This window comes from Mauremys mutica, chromosome 3 (assembly GCF_020497125.1).
Source record: "Mauremys mutica isolate MM-2020 ecotype Southern chromosome 3, ASM2049712v1, whole genome shotgun sequence".
NCBI classification, from domain to species: domain Eukaryota; kingdom Metazoa; phylum Chordata; order Testudines; family Geoemydidae; genus Mauremys; species Mauremys mutica.
Genome location: NC_059074.1, coordinates 61,618,891 through 61,641,444, shown reverse-complemented (window position 1 = coordinate 61,641,444; position 22,554 = coordinate 61,618,891). Strand labels below are relative to the sequence as shown.

At 40.1% G+C, this 22,554-nt stretch overlaps 1 protein-coding gene across 2 annotated transcripts in view; it reads right to left on the bottom strand.

The window, feature by feature from the left end:
• Positions 1-22,554, bottom strand: part of MEI4 (meiotic double-stranded break formation protein 4) — a 131,664-nt gene that overhangs the window by 47,470 nt on the left and 61,640 nt on the right. The window contains exon 4 of one of the 2 annotated variants that reach the window (XM_045010936.1): positions 18,162-18,293. The exons of the other annotated variant lie outside the window; for it this stretch is intronic. Coding sequence (XP_044866871.1) covers positions 18,162-18,293 — 132 coding nt within the window. The remainder of the gene's footprint in view (positions 1-18,161; positions 18,294-22,554) is intronic. 2 annotated transcript variants of the gene reach the window in all.

The window sequence follows — 22,554 nt, the reverse complement described above, 5'->3', positions numbered from 1 at the left end:
AGCAGCAAGTATTGGCTGCAGAAGAAGGTAACACTTACAGATGAAATAGTAATTGTAAACTGAATTAGGTACTATCCCTGAACCAGACAAATTGATCGATCTGTTCCCCAGCTAACGAAGGAAATAGAACTGAGGCTAAAGAATGCCCTTGCCTTAAATGATACCCATTTTTCTCCTACTGGCAGGAATAATCCCTGAATTAGTATAGAGTGATAAAGCCAAAACATAACCAAACACCATCCATTATATTTGCTCTATTCAATATATTGTTCTTTCTCATCTTCTCTGCACACTTGAATGTACTATAATATGAAGGACAGCCGCTAATGCATGTGCATGCACACACACACAAGAAGGCACTCTATAAACACAGGGACAATTTGTTTTTGTTACATGCTTCATTTGTACATACAGCAAATTATATTGCAAATTTACATCTTGTATTTCACTCTCCCAAATGGGGAAGAAGAATATTTTTTTGGGCCTGATATGACTTTGAATGTTAATTGTGAAGGCTGAACTAAGGACAAAAGTTTTCTTATTATAAAACAGTATGAGCTTAAGTTCTCCCTCTGCTCAGATCTTCATGATTTATACAGATTTACTATGGGTTTATTTCCAGTTAATTTTGGAAGTCACTTTAGGAAATCTAAAATAGCTTTATCTAATGTCCTGCAATTAACCTCCTAGTGTTTGAGATAAATTACTGGAAACATGTGTAATTCAAAATTGTAAATAAGGGAACTGGTAATCAGAAAGGGTTCTTTACAACTGGAACTTGAGCTATAAAACCTATACTCTGAAAACCCAGATAAACTAAAAGTAACTTTCATTAAAGGAATTAATTTTGAGGAAGGTACTGAGCCAAACAAATCTTGTTTCAAAACAAGAATCCTAGAGATACAATAGGATTTTTGACCAACTCAGTTCAAGGGGTAGCAGATGCCAGCAACTACAAAACATATAAGTTAATTTTCAAACACTGCTCTTCAAGCATGTACCGGCGACATACTTAACTTTGAAAGAAAAAAATGGCTGCCTGAATATCGTTTACATACTATTTTATAGAGTAGCACCTAAGGTTACTATATATGAAAGAAATTAGAGACAATATTATCCTTTATTTTTCTCCAATTTGTTTAACTTGTGCCTTTGACAGTGCTCTGTATGTAGTCCAATTCTCTTATTTTTCTGGATTTTCTATACTATATCAGGGAGACAAACCCCACCGTAAATAACAGGAATATGTGACTGGAACACCTGATATGGATTCAGATGTACAGGTACTCCCTGGAATTAGTTTAACTCTGTTTTATTTATTTATTTTTGCACTACAGTAGAACCTCAGAGTTACAAACACCAAAGTTTTAAAGTGACCAGTCAACCACACAACTCATTTGGAACCGGAAGTACACAATCAAGCAGCAGCAGAGACAAAAGAATAGCAAATACAGTACTGTTGTAAACATAAACTACTAAAAAAATAAAGGTAAAGCAGCATTTTTCTTCTTCATAGTAAAGTTTCAACGTTGTACTAAGTCAGTGTTCAGCTGTAAACTTTGAAAGAACCATAACATATTGTTCAGAGATATGAACATTTCAGAGTTACAACCAATCTCCATTCCTGAGGTGTTCGTAATTCTGAGGTTGTACTGTAATTGCATTTCAACTCAACAGTGACCATCTGAGTGCACATTTGAGCACGTAAATAGCAGTATTTTCAGAAGAGTAATTTAAGCACATAATGTGTTTATAAATAAAATGAGTATGTGTGTCATCTTGTGTATTTAACAGCTCAATCAGCCCTGCGCTATGATGATGATAGCTTTACAGTGCTTAGTTATCAGGTTTTGTACCAGTTTATGTTTGTATATCTAAGGCTTGATATTAATTCACATTTTTCCAAGCATTGTGCAATTGTCAGCTACTCCTCATAACACCCTGGTGATGTGTCTAAGTAGTGAGAGGTTTCAGAATGGTAGCCATGTTAGTCTGTATCAGCAAAAACGAGGACTCCTCATTGTTTAAGTAGTTAGAGTTATTCATAAACTCTATACATAAATGTAATGCAGTATGTTTAAAAGTTCTCTGTTCAGCAGAATTGTTAGTAGGAAATGTGTCCCCAAAATGTGGGACACTTGGCAGGTACAGGTACTATTTATTATGTGCAGCATTTTTCCAAACGTTTAGAGAAGAATGAGAATGGTGTGTGTGTGAGTGTGTGACATAAATATAAAGGGAAGGATAACCACCTTTCTGTATACAGTACTATAAAATCCCTCCTGGCCAGAGGCACAAAATCCTTTTACCTGTAAAGGATTAAGAAGCTCAAGTAACCTTGCTCGCACCTGACCAAAAGGGCCAATAAGGGGACAAGATATTTTCAAAGCTGGGGAGGGGGAAAAAGACTTTGTTTTGTCTATTCTTTGTCTGTCTGTTCTGTGTGCTTGCCGGAGACAGATCAAGAAAACAAGCTATCCAACTCCATTAGTAAGTACTAGCGAAGAAATGTGTTAGATTACTTTTATTTTGGCTTGTGATTTTCCTTGTCTAGAGGGAGGTTTATCCCTGGATTTGTAACTTTAAGGTTTTGCCTAGAGGGGAGATCCTCTATATTCTTGAGTCTTTTGTTATTCTGTAAAGTATTTACCATCCCGATTTTACAGAGGTAATTCTTTTACCTTTTCTTTAATTAAAATTCTTCTTTTAAAAACCTGATTGATTTTTCATTGTTTTAAGAACCAAGGGTTTGGGTCTGTGTTCACCTGTACCAATTTGTGAGGATATTATTCTCAAGCCTCCCCAGGAAAGGGGGTGTAGGGGCTTTGGAAGATATTTGGGGAAGGTAGGGCTCCAAGTGGCCCTCCCTAAATGTTTGTTTAAATCACTTGGTGGTGGCAGCATTATTTAATCCAAGGAATAAGGGAGTTTTTAACCTAAATTGGTAGAAATAAGCTTAGAGGGTCTTTCATGCAGGTCCCCACATCTGTACTCAAGAGTTCAGAGTGGGTAAGGAACCCTGACATGGTGGCAGAGCGGTGGGATCATTTTGAACCAGAGATCATTTTGAACCAAAAGCCCAGTAGGATTTTTAAAGGACAATTTTTTTTCCTTTTTAGCTGCTTAGAAAGCAGGAGCTCAGGGCAGATAAAGATCTTATCTCTCTTTGCCTGGAGGCAAAGGTATCAGGTTCTTGTAACAAAGGGATGTTTTTAAGCTGAGAGCAGCTGGAGATTTTTGTCCTGTAACTGAGGGAAGGGTAGTTAACTTTCTACAAGGGAATTCACAAGCAGGTTTTTTTTCTTTCTTTCTTACTCTTGGGATTAGCTAGGATGACAGAAAGTGACATCCAGAAAAAACTGGAATTAGCCAGATTTGAGGCTGAAGAGAAACAAAAAGAACATGACAGACAGATGGCCAGAGAAGAAGCTGCCCACAAGAGAGCTATGGAGGCAGAAGAGGCTGCTCACAAGAGAGCCCTGGAGTTACAAGAAAAAGAGAGGTAGCATGAACTGGAGTTAGAGAAGGCAAGGGCTAAGCAGCATGTACCAGACAACCCTGGCAATCCTTCTCCAGGTACCGCTTCCCATCCCAGAAAGTTCTCCACCAACAAGGCAGAAAATTTCTTAGAAATTTCGAAAGTGCCTGCCTTGGGTACAGTATCTCTACCAACCAGTATATGGTAGAGCTGAGACCACAGCTCAGTGGACCTTTAGCAGAGGTGGTGGCTGAAATGCCTACGGAACACATGAACAGCTATGAACTTTTTTTTTTAAAAAGGCCAGAATCAGAAAGGGGCTAACACCCGAGCATTCCCGTCGGCGGTTCAGAGCGCTAAGGTGGAAACCAGACACGTCATTTACCCAACATGCCTACCACATTGTGAAAAATTGGGATGCCTGGATATCAGGAGCAAGTGTTAAATCTCTGGAAGAGTTGCCCTTCCTAATGCAAATGGAGTAGTTCTTAGAGAGTGTTCCTGAGGAAACAGAAAGGTACATCCTAGATGAGAAGCCCAAAACTGTAATTGAGGTGGGGGAGATTGGAGCTAACTGGGTGGAGGTGGCAGAAAAGAGAAAAGCTAGTAGCAGTTGAGCGAATATCAGAAGGGGCAACCTGAAACAAAACCCTACCACCAGGGGCAGCCCAAGACCCCACCTACATCCCAAGGAAAACCCCAAACCCCTTATCGTCCCACCACACCAGTCTCCAGGAAACCACCTTGCACCTGTGACCAGTCCTCTGGGCGATGTTTTAAATGTAATGAGTTGGGGGCATATAAAGGCCAACTGCTCCAAGAACCCCAACAGATGCAGTTCATTACACCAGAATCACAACAAAGGTCCCCAGGCCCAGATGCCTCCCAGATACCCTCAGAGCAAAGGGAAACTGTGAGTGTGGGCAGAGGGAAGGTTATCCAGCTGACACTGGAGCACAAGTGTCAGCTATCCACCAATCCTTAGTGGACCCCAAATTCATCAACCCAGAGCCCTTGGTGATTATTCAACTCCTCATGTTAAACTCTTTAAACTTGCCTACAGCCAAGTGGCCTTTCCAGTACAAAGGCTGGTCAGGAATGTGGACTTTTGCAGCCTATGATGATTATCCCATTCCCATGCTGCTGGGGGAAGACTTGGACAACCATGTGAAGCTAGCCAAGAGGGTGGGAATGGTCACCCGCAGCCAGGCTAAGCAAACCTTCACACCTAGCTCTGTTCCTGCACCCTCTACAGGGGCCCAGTTGGTGTTACCAGAGACCCAGACTGAGGTGATGGAACTGGACTCCATGCCCATGTCTGCGGCAGCAGTAATGGATCTAGTCACAGAGACTCAGACAGAGCCAGTCCCAGAACTGGAACTGGCGGTGCAACCAGCACCAGAACCATTGCCAGCACTGAATTCAGCACTTGAAACCCCGTTTACAACTCCAACGCCAGAGGGCACCAGCGAGCCTGCATTGGCGGCAGCAGATAAACCTACGCAAGAGGCTCAGCAGGAGCCTGAAATACAACATAGTGCACCAGCATAAAAAGCCTGTGGGAAGCTCATGGGGTAAACCACTTGGTTGCCACCCCTTACCACCATCAAACAAATGGCCTGGTGGATAAGTTTAATGGAACTTTGGAGGCCATGATACATAAATTCGTAAATGAACACTCCAATGATTGGGACCTAGTGTTGCAGCAGCTGCTCTTTGCCTACAGGGCCATACCACATCCCAGTTTAGGGTTTTCACCATTTGAACTTGTGTATGGTCGCAAGGTTAAGGGGTCATTACAGTTGGTGAAGCAGCAATGGGAGGGGTTTACGCCTTCTCCAGGAACTAATATTCTGGACTTTGTAAACAACCTACAACACACCCTCCAAACCTTTTTAGCCCTTGCTAGAGAAAACCTACAAGATGCTCAGGAAGAGAAAAAACCTGGTGTGATAAACATGCCAGAGAGCGTTCCTTCAAAATAGGGGACCAAGTAATGGTCTTGAAGGCGCTCCAAGCCCATAAGATGGAAGCGTCGTGGGAAGGGCCATTCATGGTCCAAGAGCGCCTGGGAGCTGTTAATTATCTCATAGCACACCCCACCTCAAACCTAAAGTGTATCATGTTAATTCTCTAAAGCCCTTCTATTCCAGAGAGTTAAAGGTTTGTCAGTTTACAGCCCAGGGAGGAGATGATGCTGAGTGGCCTGAAGGTGTCTACTGCGAAGGAAAAAGTGACGGTGGTGTGGAAGAGGTGAACCTCTCCATGACCCTATGAAGTATGCAGCAATAGCAGATCAAAGAGCTGTGCACTAGCTTCACACAAATGTTCTCAACCACCCCAGGACGGACCGAACGGGCATACCACTCCACTGACACAGGTAATGCTCGCCCAATTAGAGCCCAACCCTACCGGGTGTCTCCTCAAGCCAAAACAGTTATAGAACGGGAGATCCAGAACATGCTACAGATGGGTGACTCTAACAGTGCATGGGCATCTTCAGTGGTTCTAGTTCCCAAACCAGATGGGGAGATACGCTTTTGTGTGGACTATCGTAAACTAAATGCTGTAACTCACCCAGACAACTATCCAACGCCATGCACAGATGAGCTATTGGAGAAACTGGGACATGCCCAGTTCATCTCTACCTTAGACTTAACCAAGGGGTACTGGCAAGTACTTCTAGATGAACCCGCCAAGGAAAGGTCAGCCTTCATCACCTGTGCAGGGATGTATGAATTTAATGTGCTCCCTTTTGGGCTGCGAAATGCACCTCCCACCTTCCAAAAACTTGTAGATTGTCTTTTAGCGGGACTGGGAGAATCTGCAGTCGCCTACCTTGATGATGTTGCCATCTTTTCTGATTTATGGGCAGAACACCTGGCGCATCTACAAAAAGTCTTCAAGCATATAAGGGAGGCAGGACTAACTGTTACGGCTAAAAAGTGTCAAATAGGCCTAAACAGAGTGACTTACCTTGGACACCAGGTGTGTCAAGGAACTATCAACCCCCTACAGGCCAAAGTGTATGCTATCCAAAAGTGGCCTGTCCCAAAGTCAAAGAAACAGGTCCAATCCTTCCGAGGCTTGGCCGGATATTACAGGCGATTTGTACTTCACTACGGCCAAATCACTGCCCCACTGACAGACCTAACCAAAAGAAACAGCCAAATGTAGTTCAGTAACTAAAGAATGTCAGCAGGCTTCTAACCAGCTTAAAGCGACACTCATGTCTGACCCTGTCCTAAGGGCCCCAGACTTTAACAAACCGTTCCTAGTAACCATAGATGCGTCTGAGTGTGGTGAGGGAGCAGTTTTAATGCAGGAAGGACCGGATCAAAAATTCCATCCTGTCGTGTTTCTCAGCAAGAAACTGTCTGAGAGGGAAAGCCACTGGTCAATCAGCAAAAAGGAATGCTACGTCATTGTGTATGCCCTGGAAAAGCTACGCCCATACGTTTGAGGACGGCGTTTCCAACTATAAACCGATCATGTTGCAATGAAGTGGCTTCACCCCATCCAGGACAATAACAAAAAAAACTTCTTCAGTGGAGTTTAACTCTCCAAGATTTTGATTTTGAAATACAACACATTTTGGGAGCTTCTAACAAAGTGGCTGATGCACTCTCCTGTGAAAGTTTCCCCGAATCAACTGGTTAAAATCGTCCTTGAAATGTGGGAAATATTGCTAGTTTTTATATAGTTGGTAAGATATCTAAAGGTACATGTGACTTATTAACTCTGGTTTCTCCTAGAGCTCCAGGACGAAATCACAGCCAGTGTGGAACTGGCTATCCAACACTATCTATGATTTGGGGGGCATGTCATAAATATAAAGGGAAGGGTAACCACCTTTCTGTATAAAGTACTATAAAATCCCTCCTGGCCAGAGGGTGTATGTGAGTGAGAGAAAGAGAGAGAGAGAATAAGAAATCATGTACTGTAAAAGCAGCAACACTTTTAAAATGAAAAATGAAATTAAGATCTGATTGGCAATCCATTATCTTTCCATAGTTCTATATTTTGTATTTTAATATACTTAACAAAATGGGCAATTTAATAATTAGTTATGTTAAACAACCATAATTAATGCTAGAGATACAGATTTTATGACTTATGCATTAATACGAGCAACCTTTTCCCATAAAAGTGGAAACATTTAAACAGTTTGTTTACTATATTGGTGAAATACATTTTAAAGAATTAAAAAAGTAACAAATAGGTACAAACCCATATTGTAAATCTATTGTGTAAGTATTTGTAACCACATAGATTGGTTTGGCTATAAAAACTAAGAAAAGCCCTTCTAATAAAACTCTGTGTATTGATACTGGTTTCGATAAAATATTTCAGTGAGGGCTGTCTTAAAATAACACAGATTTTTAACAATCTTTTAAAAATATAGTTAAAATACCAAATCTCAGATTTTTCCAATTTTGTTAATTCCAAGTGTAATATTAAACAAATCTAGAGATAGAGGGTCTGTAGCAGGGTGCTGCTGCAAGGGCACCTAATTAGCCCCTGGTCAGCCAGCCCCAATGAGGGGAAATAGAAGTCTGGTGCCTGGCCTCTGGAACTGGCTGCACCGGTGGGCCTGCCGGTTGAAGAGCCATAAAGGCTGGCTGGCAGCCAGAGCAAGGGGGGAATGGCCAGGGAAAGGGTAGTCTCCAGGCTGGGAGAGACTCCCTGTAAAAGAGGAGATGGTAAGACCTGTAAGGCTCTGTAAATAGTATCACTGGTGGTGGGAACTGTGTGTGAATAAAAGCCATGGGTGCTGCATCAAGAAAAGGCTCGCAGTGCTTTATTGGAACAGCAAAGAGCTCGGTCTCGGCGGCGGCAGTGCAGGGGCGAGGACGAGGAAAGGACCTGGTTACAGGGTCTTTTAAAATATAGCTATCAGTTGTAACTTAAATATTTTAACTATCACAAATGTACAATGTTTCCCTTTGTAATACCCTTACTTGCACTGACTCCATGAATGCTACTCAATGCAAGTAACACTACACTAACACTGGAACAAATCAACATACCCTTAGAGCCCCGACCAGGATTATTCTATCTACTACCCAAAATCCACAAACCCGGAAATCCTGGGCGCCTCATCATCTCGGGCATTGGCACTCTCACTGAAGGACTGTCTGGATATGTGGACTCTCTACTCAGACCCTATGCCACCAGCACTCCCAGCTATCTCCGTGACACCACTGATTTCCTGAGGAAACTACAATGCATTGGTGACCTTCCAGAAAACACCATCCTAGCCACCATGGATGTAGAGGCTCTCTACACAAACATCCCACACACTGATGGAATACAAGCTGTCAGGAACAGTATCCCTGATGATGCCACAGCACAACTGGTTGCTGAGCTCTGTGCCTTTATCTTCACACACAACTATTTCAAATTTGATGACAATATATATCTCCAGATCAGTGGCACCGCTATGGGCACCTGCATGGTCCTACAATATGCCAATATTTTTATGGCTGACCTGGAACAACACTTCCTCAGCTCCCGTCCACTCACGCCCCTTCTCTACCTATGCTACATTGATGACATCTTCATCATCTGGACCCATGGGAAGGAGACTCTGGAAAAATTCCACCACGATTTCAACAGCTTCCATCCCACCATCAACTTCAGCCTGGACCAATCTATACGGGAGGTCCACTTCCTAGACACCACGGTGCAAATAAGTGATGGTTACATTAACACCACCCTATACCGAAAACCTACCAACTGCTATGCCTACCTTCATGCCTCCAGCTTCCATCCCGGGCACACCACAAGATCCATTGTCTACAGCCAAGCACTGAGGTACAACCGCATCTGCTCTAACCCCTCAGACAGAGACCAACACCTACAAAAATCTCCACCAAGCATTCTCAAAACTACAGTACCCGCACGAGGAAATAAGGAAACAGATCAACAGAGCCAGACGTGTACCCAGAAGTCTCCTACTGCAAGACAAACCCAAGAAAGAAACCAACAGGACTCCACTGGCCATCACATACAGTCCCCAGCTAAAACCCCTCCAACGCATCATCAGGGATCTACAACCCATCCTGGAAAATGATCCCACACTTTCACAGGCCTTGGGTGGCAGGCCAGTCCTTACCCACAGACAACCTGCCAACCTGAAGCATATTCTCACCAGTAACTGCACACCGCACCATAGTAACTCTAGCTCAGGAACCAATCCATGCAACAAACCTCGATGCCAACTCTGCCCACATATCTACACCAGCGACACCATCACAGGACCTAACCAGATCAGCCACACCATCACCGGTTCATTCACCTGCACGTCCACCAATGTAATATACGCTATCATATGCCAGCAATGCCCCTCTGCTATGTACATCGGCCAAACTGGACAGTCTCTAAGGAAAAGGATAAATGGACACAAATCAGATATTAGGAATGGCAATATACAAAAACCTGTAGGAGAACACTTCAACCTCCCTGGCCACACAATAGCAGATCTTAAGGTAGCCATCCTGCAGCAAAAAAACTTCAGGACCAGACTTCAAAGAGAAACTGCTGAGCTTCAGTTCATCTGCAAATTTGACACCATCAGCTCAGGATTAAACAAAGACTGTGAATGGCTTGCCAACCACAGAACCAGTTTCTCCTCTCTTGGTTTTCACACCTCAACTGCTAGAAGAGGGCCTCATCCTCCCTGATTGAACTAACCTCGTTATCTCTAGCTTGCTTCTTGCTTGCATATATATACCTGCCCCTGGAAATTTCCACTACTTGCATCCGACAAAGTGGGTATTCACCCACGAAAGCTCATGCTGCAAAACGTCTGTTAGTCTATAAGGTGCCACAGGATTCTTTGCTGCCAATGCAAGTAAGGGTTTCAATATCTAATCAAAGTTTGAAGGAAGCAGTGCTTACTTTTCTCTAGTACATTTCTTTTTGTAAATAAGCAGGAATGCTCAGTGACCAAAGCAGGTTAAAAGGTAGAATTCTGTCTTGTTTTCATTCAGCTATCCATCACACAGAGGAATTGCTGAGAGGAAGCAAGCAGTAGTCAAAGGGAAAAAAAGGAAGTAATTAACACAGACTGTATGAAAGTAAAGCCAGAAAGCAGCATCCAGCAAGATGTTAATCACATTCCTTTTCCCTGTTGCAAGAATTAAAATTATTTATAGTAATTTATAATCATGGTATGGTGTGTCTTTTTCAAATCATACATAAAATATAAGCACAAAGGCTTCTAATAACATAAACCCATTTGTCTGTTATGATACAGTACATTCTGATTTTTACAGTGGTGGCTTTCCTCCCCCTCCATCACTTATTCTCTAATGAATGAGATGACTCACCAACATTGACCTCTTCCAGCAAATAATTCTCTAGTCAACAGTAATAAAGAGATCCTTTCTCTCTTCATGAAATCGATATCCCTGCTTCTTCTATTCACAAAAGCACCTGAGTTTTCTGATTATATGTCATCTTCAATTTTGCGCTATACCTAAGTATAGCCAAAGCAATGTTACTTCTCAGCTGCCTAAGAATACTTTAAATTCTTCTTTCCTTACTAGATTCCATGATAGTGTCAGGGCGAACTGCGTGGTTGTATGGCCCATTTATCACTTCCCTATTTGTCTGGCATGCCACATTATTTTGTATGTATCTTGCAATCTAATCTGGAATTGCAGAAGACATTAGCAGTAAAACTAGATCCCCAGTCTGTTTATGACACTTGTGACCGGTATCGAGTTTTGACTGAAGAGGGGCAGAGTTTCAGATAAGAACCCTTCCCTTCCTATGGGTGATGGGAGTGTGTATGTAGTGGGGTGCACTATTCCTTTAAGGTACAGTCTGAAACCTCCAGCCAAAACAGTCTGGGCACAGTCAAGGAGAACCCTGCTTTGCCCTGAGGCTAGGGTTGGATCTAAACAGGAAAAGGAAGCTGAGCAAGAAAGAGAAGGGAAAAGAAGCCATGCTGGCTGCTATGGGTTGCAGGACACTAGCCTGTCCTGGGCCTTAGAAACTGTTTTCTGACTATACATTTGGTTGCTGTGACTCTAGGCTCTGTCATAAAGGCCTAATGAACTTGGTTACACTGCTCCTTCCCCGATCAGACATCTAAGGAAAAGGGAGACAACCTGCCTGACTCCTAGAACAATGAGAACTAGGATCTCTGATGGTTAGGGTCAGTTTTGAGGCCTTCTTAAAGGCGATTGTCATAGGGTGGTCATCTCCAATATGCTCTCTTGTGGCCTCAGGGTGGCCCTGCAAGCAGCCTTTGCCTCAATTTTCCTTGTCCACTGACACCCCAGCCTTCATCCTTAGAAATCTCAGCTACACTGTGCCAGGGTCTGATCAAAGTACCTGCATTCTCCTCTATATGTGAAAAGGCAGCCCTGCCTGGTGTGCCCTACAGCAGCAGGCTGTGGCACAGGTGTTCCTGCATCAGTTTCCCCCCCATCTTCCAGAGTCCCCAGTAAGTGTATGCAAGCTCTCTACACATGAATCGCCCTTGTGGGGTTAATTTATTACAGAAGTTCCTCAACCACAATCCAGAATTCCTCAGCACAGCCCAAACAGTACATTAAGTCTTTCAAGGCCCTGTAGTCCATCAACATACCAAATACAACTCTGGCATCTCTCACCATGCTCTGGCTCTCCAGTCTAGCATTGATGTTTCTTACCATGCTCACCTGTTAAGTACAGCTCCAGCATCTCTCATCGCCCCTCTACTAGGGTGCTTCCCCATCCTGTTTCTTTCTGAGGTATGTCTCCAGCTTTTGCCCAGAGACATCAGTGAGCTCAGCACACTGATCATTTCCCAGCCTTCAGCCCCCTCTGGCATGGCTTTCCTTGTTACTCCACAAATAGTTGTTCCAAGTGATTTCTCAGTCTAACAGAATGTATTTGATGCAATAACCTCTGCATATGATCTAGACTAGAACATGAATCTCTGCAGCACTTTTATCCTTTCTGTTTGCCCTGGTCCCAATTCAGCAGTCCATCTCTATTTAACAAAGCATGACCTTAAGTGCTTTGCTGAATATGAGAGAGACACGCTGAGTGAGGTAATATCTGTTCTTGGACCAACTTTTGTTGGTGAGAGAGACAAGCTTTTGAATTTACTATGGACAGACTTAAGCAGGTGCTTAAATATTTTGCAGAACTAGGGCATAAGTTAACAAATGAATCACTGTGAATGGAACTTGAAGGTATATTATAATTCTATCTTTTCCACCAGATAGGTAATAGGAATTTCTTATATAGCTTTGCATAGGTTAAGACATCATATAATGTTTTTGTACACTTAACTCTTACTTAAGTCTATGATGGCTTTCCATACAGAAGGTCTGCAGAATCAGGTCCTTACTGACAGAAGAACTATGTGCTTATATGTATATTTTGGCAGTCTTCCAAACTAGTGGTAGTTTTCATAGAGTGTGTGTGTGTGTATGTTTTTGCATGCACACACATTATGTATATAAAAAGATATAAAAAAGTATTTGTTAGCATGAAAATTACCATTTAAAAAATGTCACTAAAAATGCCTAAAATAAATATTTTACATGTGAAGAAGATATGGACAGCCCATTTGGAAAAACAATGTATAGAATTTATATATTGTGGAAAAATGTTACTAATCTACCCAGTAGGAATAATTAAAGAAGAGCCTAAACATCTTTTTAATAGCTTACATCATGTCTGGCCCATACCTGTTCTCAAAAGTTAGGTAAGACATCCTAGTGAGGTGAAACCTAATATTATTAAAAAAGGTCTCACCAATTAAGTTCAACTTATTTTCTATTTAACAATTCTTTTAAAAAAATGCATCTGATGAAGTGGGTATTCACCCACGAAAGCTCATGCTCCAATACGTCTGTTAGTCTATAAAGTGCCACACCCTGGCAGGTTAGAAACATTCTTTCAATCAATATGTGCTTTCCATTTCTGATCCTCTGTCTCTGAAGCGATTATGAGGCATCACCAAGGAAAATGTGCTACATAAGCACTCTGATTAAAGGAATAATCTACATTCTATAATACAGTTCTGGAGCCATAAATTCCATCTGCTCTACAGAGTAAATAATATTAAGCAACTCTGAGTTTTTTTCATTTTTTTTTGGTAAAAAAAAAGACAAGACAAGACACTCCTGTTCCTGCAGGATAGATGTGATGTAAGGGTCTTACAATCAGTTACAATTATTAAATTATACAGCACATAGGTGGGCATGTTGCTTTACAGTCAAAGACATCAAGCCATATGCCACAGAAGTAACAATCAAAGAGGCCCAATTCTATTTACGTTAATATATGTACCTAAATAGAAAACAATGGCCCAGTCTGATGGGATATACAAAACCCACACTGGGCCGTAAGGGGTTAAAGGACAGTATTGGGCCCAGCTAGCCTCATCCCTTCAATCTTGCAGAGGGTGCTCCAACTGGAGACAGGGTTGAAAAGCTCAGAAGGCTGGAGAGGAGTACATACCTACCCTGAAGGCACCTGCCAAATGAGGCTAGTGATGGCTCCCTGATGTAATAGGCCTGTACGCTGAGTCCGGCTGGGGCTGACTGTTTGGTTTTCTTTTTTCTTAACTGGTACCGGACGCAGAGAGAAGTGGTAGGAAGTAACTCCGGGAGGGTAACTCTAATCCTGCTATCCTTCCTAGGGCCCTGGGTTAGAGGCTGGTGGAGCAGGTGGGCCCGGGCTCCCCTACTACTGCCCCACAAGTGAGTGGATGTTAACCAGTAGGCCTCCCAGCCCACCGAAGACCCTATTAAACTGTCATTCAGCAAAGCATTTAAGTATGTGCTTAACTTTAAGCATATGATTAAGAACTTTACAGAACCAGGGCCAATGTGAGTAAAGTTACTCACTTGCTTCAGAGTTTGCAGCACTGGGCCCTTTAATTAGATATAATCCAATATGCAATGACTGAACAAAAACTGGGAAAAAGATGGTATTCTGAGGATGAAAGTCAGTAAAAATTTAAAAGTGGTTTATTGCTATATAAGCATCTTGGCTGGTTTTATTTTATATATTAAAATATGGAGAGTTGTGTTATAAAATGTGAGGCAAACCTCCATTATTCATACATTTCTCTTTCATTTGTGGCCTCTAAGACCACAGGATTTAACTATTCAGGAGGTTTCTAAAAGATCAGTATAACAATTTCAGGTAACAATTACTACTTATAAATATCCCCTGTCTGTGTGTTCCATTCTATGCATCCGAAGAAGTGAGCTGCAGCTCACGAAAGCTCATGCTAAAATAAATTTGTTAGTCTTTAAGGTGCCACAAGTACTCCTGTTCTTTTTACTTCTTTCTTGTTTCATTTGATTTGATCCATTCTCCTACACAGAATCTATTTTTTAGTCAATAAAATTCAAGTTCAACATACAACTTTGAAAAAGCTGTGAGATGTAGAGACATAGGTCTAGGCTCAACTGACACAGCTCCATTCTTTTTAGATCTTTTGGAATTCTTAAGTCAAAACCTGTCACACACTATAAACCTAGTTGGATCATAACTAAGATTCAGATTCTCAATTTTGTTCTGTTTAAACAGGATATCTGAAATGCCTATTGGAGCCTGATCCTGCAATCAAGCAAGATGTCCTCTGAAGTCAATGATAGTTTTGACAAATGAAGCAGGATCTGGCCATTTGTCAGTTACTGGCATTTGGTAGAGAGTATCATCTTTCTGCAGACTGTAATTTAAATGTTGATGGAGGAAGATCTTTAACATGAATTCTGTACATTTGAAAATGATTTTATATTTTTACTTTGAGCAGAATAGCATACAGGATTTATATTAACTATTTTAATCCTTTTCTGAACTATGATACTTTTGTTAAACATAATTTCCCAAAATACTTATTACATGTAGGAAAAATATATACGTACTTGTATTTATAAGTGATTATAGGGACATTTTATTGAAACGCTGCTAACTGTACAAATTTGAGGCTATTTTTGTGATCATTTTTCAGAATCAGAAATTATACGGAAAAAATTAAAATACACAATTTATAAATTAATATTGAAAATAACTTTCATATCTAAGTAAATAGAATGAAATTTTAGTTCAATGTGACAAGATCAAAGCTGATGTCATTTTCATTTAGAATTCTGGTTTAATAAGACAAGCACAGGAATTATCCTACAATTTATTGTACTGGCTATTATGTAGAAAATTGTTTATGGATTAAAGTATCAACTCTTCTACATTTACAAATGAATTTAGTAGTGCAATATTCTCAAACCACATCATGGCTTTACAGAACACCACTAACTGTATTTGCCATTGGAAAATCTACCTCTACGTTACACAAATAAAGAGTATAATTTAAAGTTAAAAGTCATGGCATATTAATTTAGCCCTATGTTTATCATCTGTAAAATACACAATTTATAAACTCTCATGCCATAATCTCTTCATCAAACATAGGATTCTTTCCAACGAAGTCTTTCTTACAACACAGAATAGCAACAAACACTAAAATTCTGTACGGCAAAGTGAAATGAACTATCATAATTCTTGAGCTCAGCACAGTCTTCCCAATAACCCAACAGAACCCTTACATCAACATGGAGCATAATGGATGATGCAACACACTTGATATGTGCTGTGTCAGCACTGGTGACGGCAATGTGCTGAAATAATGGGTGCATAATCTTGTGATTTTTACACAGGTGGGATTTAATCATGCCAGAATATGTTGTTTAATTTTTAAAAATTATGTATTTAATTACATATTTCTATTTTTAAATGAAATGTACAGATTTTTGTTCAATTTCTTAGATACTATCAAGAATGGCAGCATGTCACCAATGCCTTACTATAATGCAGGAAAATCTCATCCTTTCTTTTTCCTTTCATTCAATCTTTGCTGATCCTTATAAAGAATGTCAGGAGTTTAGTTTGGAAATGCTATTTCTTTGTAATCTCATGTTGGTAATTGCCTACCTGTTTTTGAGTTGCCAAAACGTATGTTCCACATAATATCATAATTAATACACAAGTAGTTCAACAAATGTATCACTCAAACTGAGCATAATGAAAAAAGCACCACAATTAAGGTTGTTTTGTGGAATATTTAATGTTGAAGAGAGAGGTGTTTATACTTAGTAATAGAAATAAATGACGTGGAACTTGATTAGAATATTTTTCTATATGACTTTAATGAGTCATTTAGATACTTTTCAATACCTTGCGCTTTCCTTTTTCTCCAGATATTATTTTTTGTTATGTGTCTTTTGTCTGTAGAACTTTCCAGAGCAGTGTATAAGGGAGCCATACTCTAAGAGGAGTTTAGGGGTCACTAGGAATACAGTGGAGTGCCTGTGTGTCTACATGCAACTACAATAATGCCTTGGGATCTACTGGATTTCCCAGATCTCACATCTGTTCAGCAGATACTAACGGTATATATATTTTCCCCGGAGGTAATTTTTTTTAAACACTTGTTTCGTACTTGAAAAAGTATGCTTAGCCCAAGTATACAATCATTCTATTTCAAAATACAGCCAGCACAAGAAATCTTAAATTAATCTCCTATGAAATGAGCCCTGCCCAAGCCACAGCCTCCATTCCATTCTGCTCTCCATAACTCATTCATTGCAATAATCTAATCGTGTGTTAACAAGGGAATAAGGGCAATTTGCCTGGTATAAATATTTTTATAGCTAGATAACCAAGGCAAAAGCCATCTCTGAAAGGAAAGAATGTAGCTTCCTTGTCTGTGCCAGATCATGGTAAGCACATAGCTCCCTGGATATCCAAAAAACTCCCCAGGTTGTATGTCTGCATATCCCAACATTCAGGGATGCTGATACAATGTTTACCATCTCTTTCAGTTATTTCTCAAATCCTGTAAGCATCATCTCAGTCTTGTTTTAACTACTTGCTCTACAGCTAGGTAAATCTCCTAACAGTGCACATCTATTATTTCTGTTAGCCAATTATAACACTGCTCCACTGCACCAGCAGGGACAGAAAAGAGCTATAAAATTCACTGTTAACATTCTGAAGGCTTCTCAAGACATTCTTCCTCAGTAACCCTCTACAAGCCTCATGCATACATTTAACAGAAAGGGTAAAAAGATGGAATCTGTGGGACAACATACAAGAACAATAGCCACGGATAAACAATTGCCCTTCGGGATCACCCAGAAAGAAAGCCACTCAAGAACAACCCAGTCAGCTTTAATGAGGGTCAGTAAACAAATAATACCTTGCGCTCAATGGTATCAAAGATACCTGATCGATCTAAAAATGAATGCCTGACCTCCATGAATCACTAGCAAAGGATCAACCACAGCCACCACCAGTGCAGTTTCTACAGCATAACCAGACCAAAACAGGTGTCAAACAGATCAGAGGTATATTGTGCATGTATTTGAATTTAAGATATTTTGAGACTTGGTCCTAGTTTGGAAATTTCTTCAATTTGCTGATCTTTCACTTAAGAAAATCACACACTATTTTTGTAGAATGAAAAATTTAACTTTCAAAAATATCTGAAACTTGGTAGAAGATATAAATTTAAATCTGAAAGTCAACAACTTCTGTGGATCTTTTTGTTATTTTAAATTAAGAGACTGAAACAGAGCTCTAGTGTTAAAAAGTTGTACCATTTAAATAAGTATTATGGTTTACTTTGCTTCACGACAATATAAAATTTTCAATAGAACAGTACCTGGTGGGCTTGCTGCAACTCATCAGCAAATTGATTTACTTCAGATAACAGCAGAGATATTATAGACTTTCTTAATTTGTTGCACTTTCCCAGCAAAACAAGAGAGTGGGACACAGGATACTGCACCTGAAACTGAATATAAGTATCTGTAAGTTCCATCTTTTCAACATCTGTCCAAACCCCTACTTTGTATGATCTCTTTACTTATATATACATACACACACACTTTTAAATTAAAAAATAAATATGTAAAAAGGAAGACATGGAAAAATGAAGATAAATTCAAAACTTAACTTCTGACAGCTAAAAACTACATCACACACACACGTTATACAATATAATAAAAACCAGCAGGATCTTATTAAGAGGGATAAGGCAAAGATGCCACATTTATTGTAAATATAATAATAAAGCAAAAGATAAAAGCAAACAACGTTGTTTAACTACTTATTCCTATCACTACTTATTCCTTATACACACACACATATATATTCATTCACACAATCATTCATTCAGGTTCTGTATAGGTGTTATAGTTACCAGCCTAGACGTTGCTCATGCCAAGTTACTGGCCAGGTATCTTGGTCATGAGGATGGAGCCAAGTCTGTGTCAGATGCACCTGATGCTCCTGAAGGTTGGCAGCAGAAGCAGTGACTCAAAGTTCTCAGTTTTTAGAGTTCATTTTTATAGGGATTAATTCCTATGTTAGTCTATGGGAACCGTTTCATCCTGCTGTTGTTGGCTCAATTAGCAGATGGCACATTCCTGGTGGCTCCACACTGTCTAAAGTGGCACATTCCTTCCAGGTGTTTGGGATGGATCCCAGTTTACCCTCTGGGGGTTGTCTGGTGGCCCACTTGACACATTCTTCGGCCGATGGATCCTTTCCAGGCTGGCACCTCCCTAACCATTCACGTACATCAAACATTCATTAACATACATTCCATATCTTAACCATATTTTAATTTACTGTCTCCACCACTTTTGGGGTGTGTGTTAATTGCTATGAGATTCCCGGCCCTGTAATCACAGAGGGTGGGAGTCTGTTTGTTTACATTGTATCAATTACAGCTTAAGGCTAGCATAGTGTTTACTTCAAGAACAAAGTCAATTAACTTGTTTGTAAGTTTTACATAGTAACAGAGTATCTTCCACAGGACAGATACAATCAGTGTTTTCTGCAGACAGGAGCCCACAAGCCCCAACAGAAGAACTAAAAGACCTCTGCACTTGGTGAAACTGGGGGGGGTGGGTCACTGTCACTTGGGGGAATCACTGTTAGTACCCTCTTTAATATCCCTACACACACACGCACACACGCACACACACTCTAAGATTTTAAATGTGAGGATCTCGGTGTCTTTTGGAAACGGGTGGGTGCTAGTGTGCCCAGGCTCCCCCACCCCCCTAGCACCCAGCCAATATACTCAAGTTTCTCACATTTAGTATCTCACTCTGGCTGTCTCAACAGGTTTGTGTGCTGTTCCTTAGGATACTGTAAGATCCTGGGAGCAGAGTCATGTCTTCAATACCTTATATAGTGCAAAGCACACTATCACCAACAATAATCAATGGCAGAATGTTCAGAACAGGTTGCTGACAAAATCAGTATAAAAATATTGTGTGAGGACAGGAAGAGGTTGTACAAATTAGTTCACTGTGGGCAGAAAATAGTAATTTGCATTTCTAATCACACTTTCCATCTCAGGCTCTCAAACTGCATTACAAACATTAACGTAATTAGCCTTTACTTCCCCGTGAGTTAGTATTTAAGATTTTATAGAAGAGGAAACAAGAGGTACAGAGCTTAAGATCCTACCAGAAAGTGTGGCAGAGCAAAGGAGAAAACTCAGCCCTCTCGATTCACCTCTTGTTGCTTAAACACAAAGCCATGCAGGACATATCCTCACTAAACCCAGAATGGCTATGTGGCCTCTGTATATACACAAATCACATTAATTTTACTGCCTTACACCAGACAATATAATATAGGAACGACTTCTTATAAAACCTTCAGAAATGGATGGTCATGAAGGAAACAATGAACTTCCACTTAGTAGAAGAAAAAAAATTATGGAAGTAGAAGAAAATGGAACATACAGTTATAAATGTGTTCACCTCAGCATATTTTGAAAAAACAGATTCACAGAAACCAGTGAAGGAACAATAGCATTTAGAGCACCTAACCAAGATTGAGATCTCATTGTGTTAGGCACTGTGCAAAACAGTATATGACAGTCTCTTTCTTAAAGAAAAAGCACTTGCAGTCTAAATAGACATGACAGACATATAGTAAGGGGAAAGAAATATACACATACAAACAGAGTGATGGTTCACAACCAGCATATGAGTGACATAATATTTTGTTTGGTTTACATATCAATTTGTAGGGTTGTTATTTTTCATTTTATAACATTCAACCAATTATAGGACAAAGGCAGTTAAGGAAGGGAATTAACTAAAAAGGAACAACACAGGAATGGAGAGAGGACAATGAGGGGAGGGAGGCAACAGTGGTAGGGGAGGAAAGGAAGGAAGGATGGAGGGAAGAGACAGAGAGGAGCAGGAGAGAGATAGCAGCTCCAGCCAATCAGCCAGAGCCCACCTATAGCTGCAATGAAGCAATCAGTCAAGTTGGAAGGAAATACCATACTGTTTTCTACCTTGGTCTGCCCTACACCACTTGAACAAGTTGTGCACATACATTATCATTCATTCTACCCCTCCTAATAGCCATAGTAAATGGGGGCAGCCATAGATTTAATCCCCGCGTGCTGCTTTTTTGTTTGTTTTTTGTTAGTTTTATGTATATTTGCAGTTTTCAAACATGATACACAGATTCTCATCTGTATATTTCCAGATCCAACAAAACCTGGTTGTCATAATACAATAGAACCTGAGAGTTAAGAACACCAGAGTTACAAACTGACCAGTCAACCACACATTTCAGTTGGAACTAGTAGTATGCAATCAGGCAGCAGCAGAGACGCCCTCACCCCAAAAAAGCAAATACAATACAGTACTGTGTTAAATGTAAACTACTAACAATACAAATAAAGGGAAAGCAGCATTTTCTTCTGCATAATAAATTTTCAAAGCTGTATTAAGTCAATGTTCAGTTGTAAACTTTTGAAAGAACCTTAACATTTTGTTCAGAGTTACAAACATTTCAGAGGTATGAACTAACTCCATTCCTTAGGTGTTTGTAACTCTGAGGTTCTGCTGTATGCAAAACTCATTCACAGATTCATTCAGTAAAGTCACTTCTATTGTCACTAGAAACCAAACCAAATATCATCATCATCATGACAGTACAAAATATACTGTAAGGTCCTCTAATATGATTACATTTTCACAGATAAACGGAAACAGTATAAATATGAAATTTATGTGAGGAAAAGGTAAATAAATCTCCAAACAAAATTACTTGGAACTTTATCATAATATTAAGAGATAGATCATATAAAACTGGCAACAATATTATCTTAAAACTGTATAAAGCATGTGTGGAGTTGATTGCAAGCAGGCTTCAGAGTTATAGACTTGTCACAAAATAACATCTCATATCTTGACTCCTTCAGGATGTCCCATCACACCATATTACTTTACACACACATTTACTAAAGAGGAAAATCATGCAGGAAGTAACCATCCATCGTTTTCTCGACTGTCCCAATGCAGGGCATACATATGGAAGGTATTTTTCTTTTAATAAAACACACACCCCACACATCCCAAACTATAAACAATACTATCACTAGTTGAACAGCATAAGAGTACCTCCTGCTGAGATAGGGTGCAAATATGCCAGAAAGCTAGTATGTCTACTTCATGCAAGACAAAATGATTCAATTTCCATTAACAATTAAGTCTATGTAATTGTAATTTGAGGTCACAAGCATGATGATCTTATATTGCCTTAAACCAGGACACAATGATATGTGGCATTTGTAAAAGACATCATTCACAATGCTATTGTTGCACTTTGCAGGAATAATTTAGACAACTACAGTTTTGAAAGATTTTCCGGTGTATCCACTAATAATATATAACTGGAGCAGCACTTGTATGTGGATCATTCTGCCTTCTAGACAGCCTACATAATCCCTGTAGATCTAGATAAGGTTAAGTACACTGCAAATTGTTACACAGAGGTTTAGGCAATGCCACAAACAAACATGTTTCACATTTTTAGCATGTCAGTCATCTTTACTGACTTCATTTCTCATTTTTATGCATTAAGGCTGGATATATATTTTACAAATTCTATATCTTTTAGAGTATAACCTTGAGCATGTTAGCAAACTAACTTGCCTTTGGCAGTCAAGAATACCAAACCACCAGGATTTCCAATGTCCTTTATTTCAGGCTATAAAAAGTCAATTTCTGTAT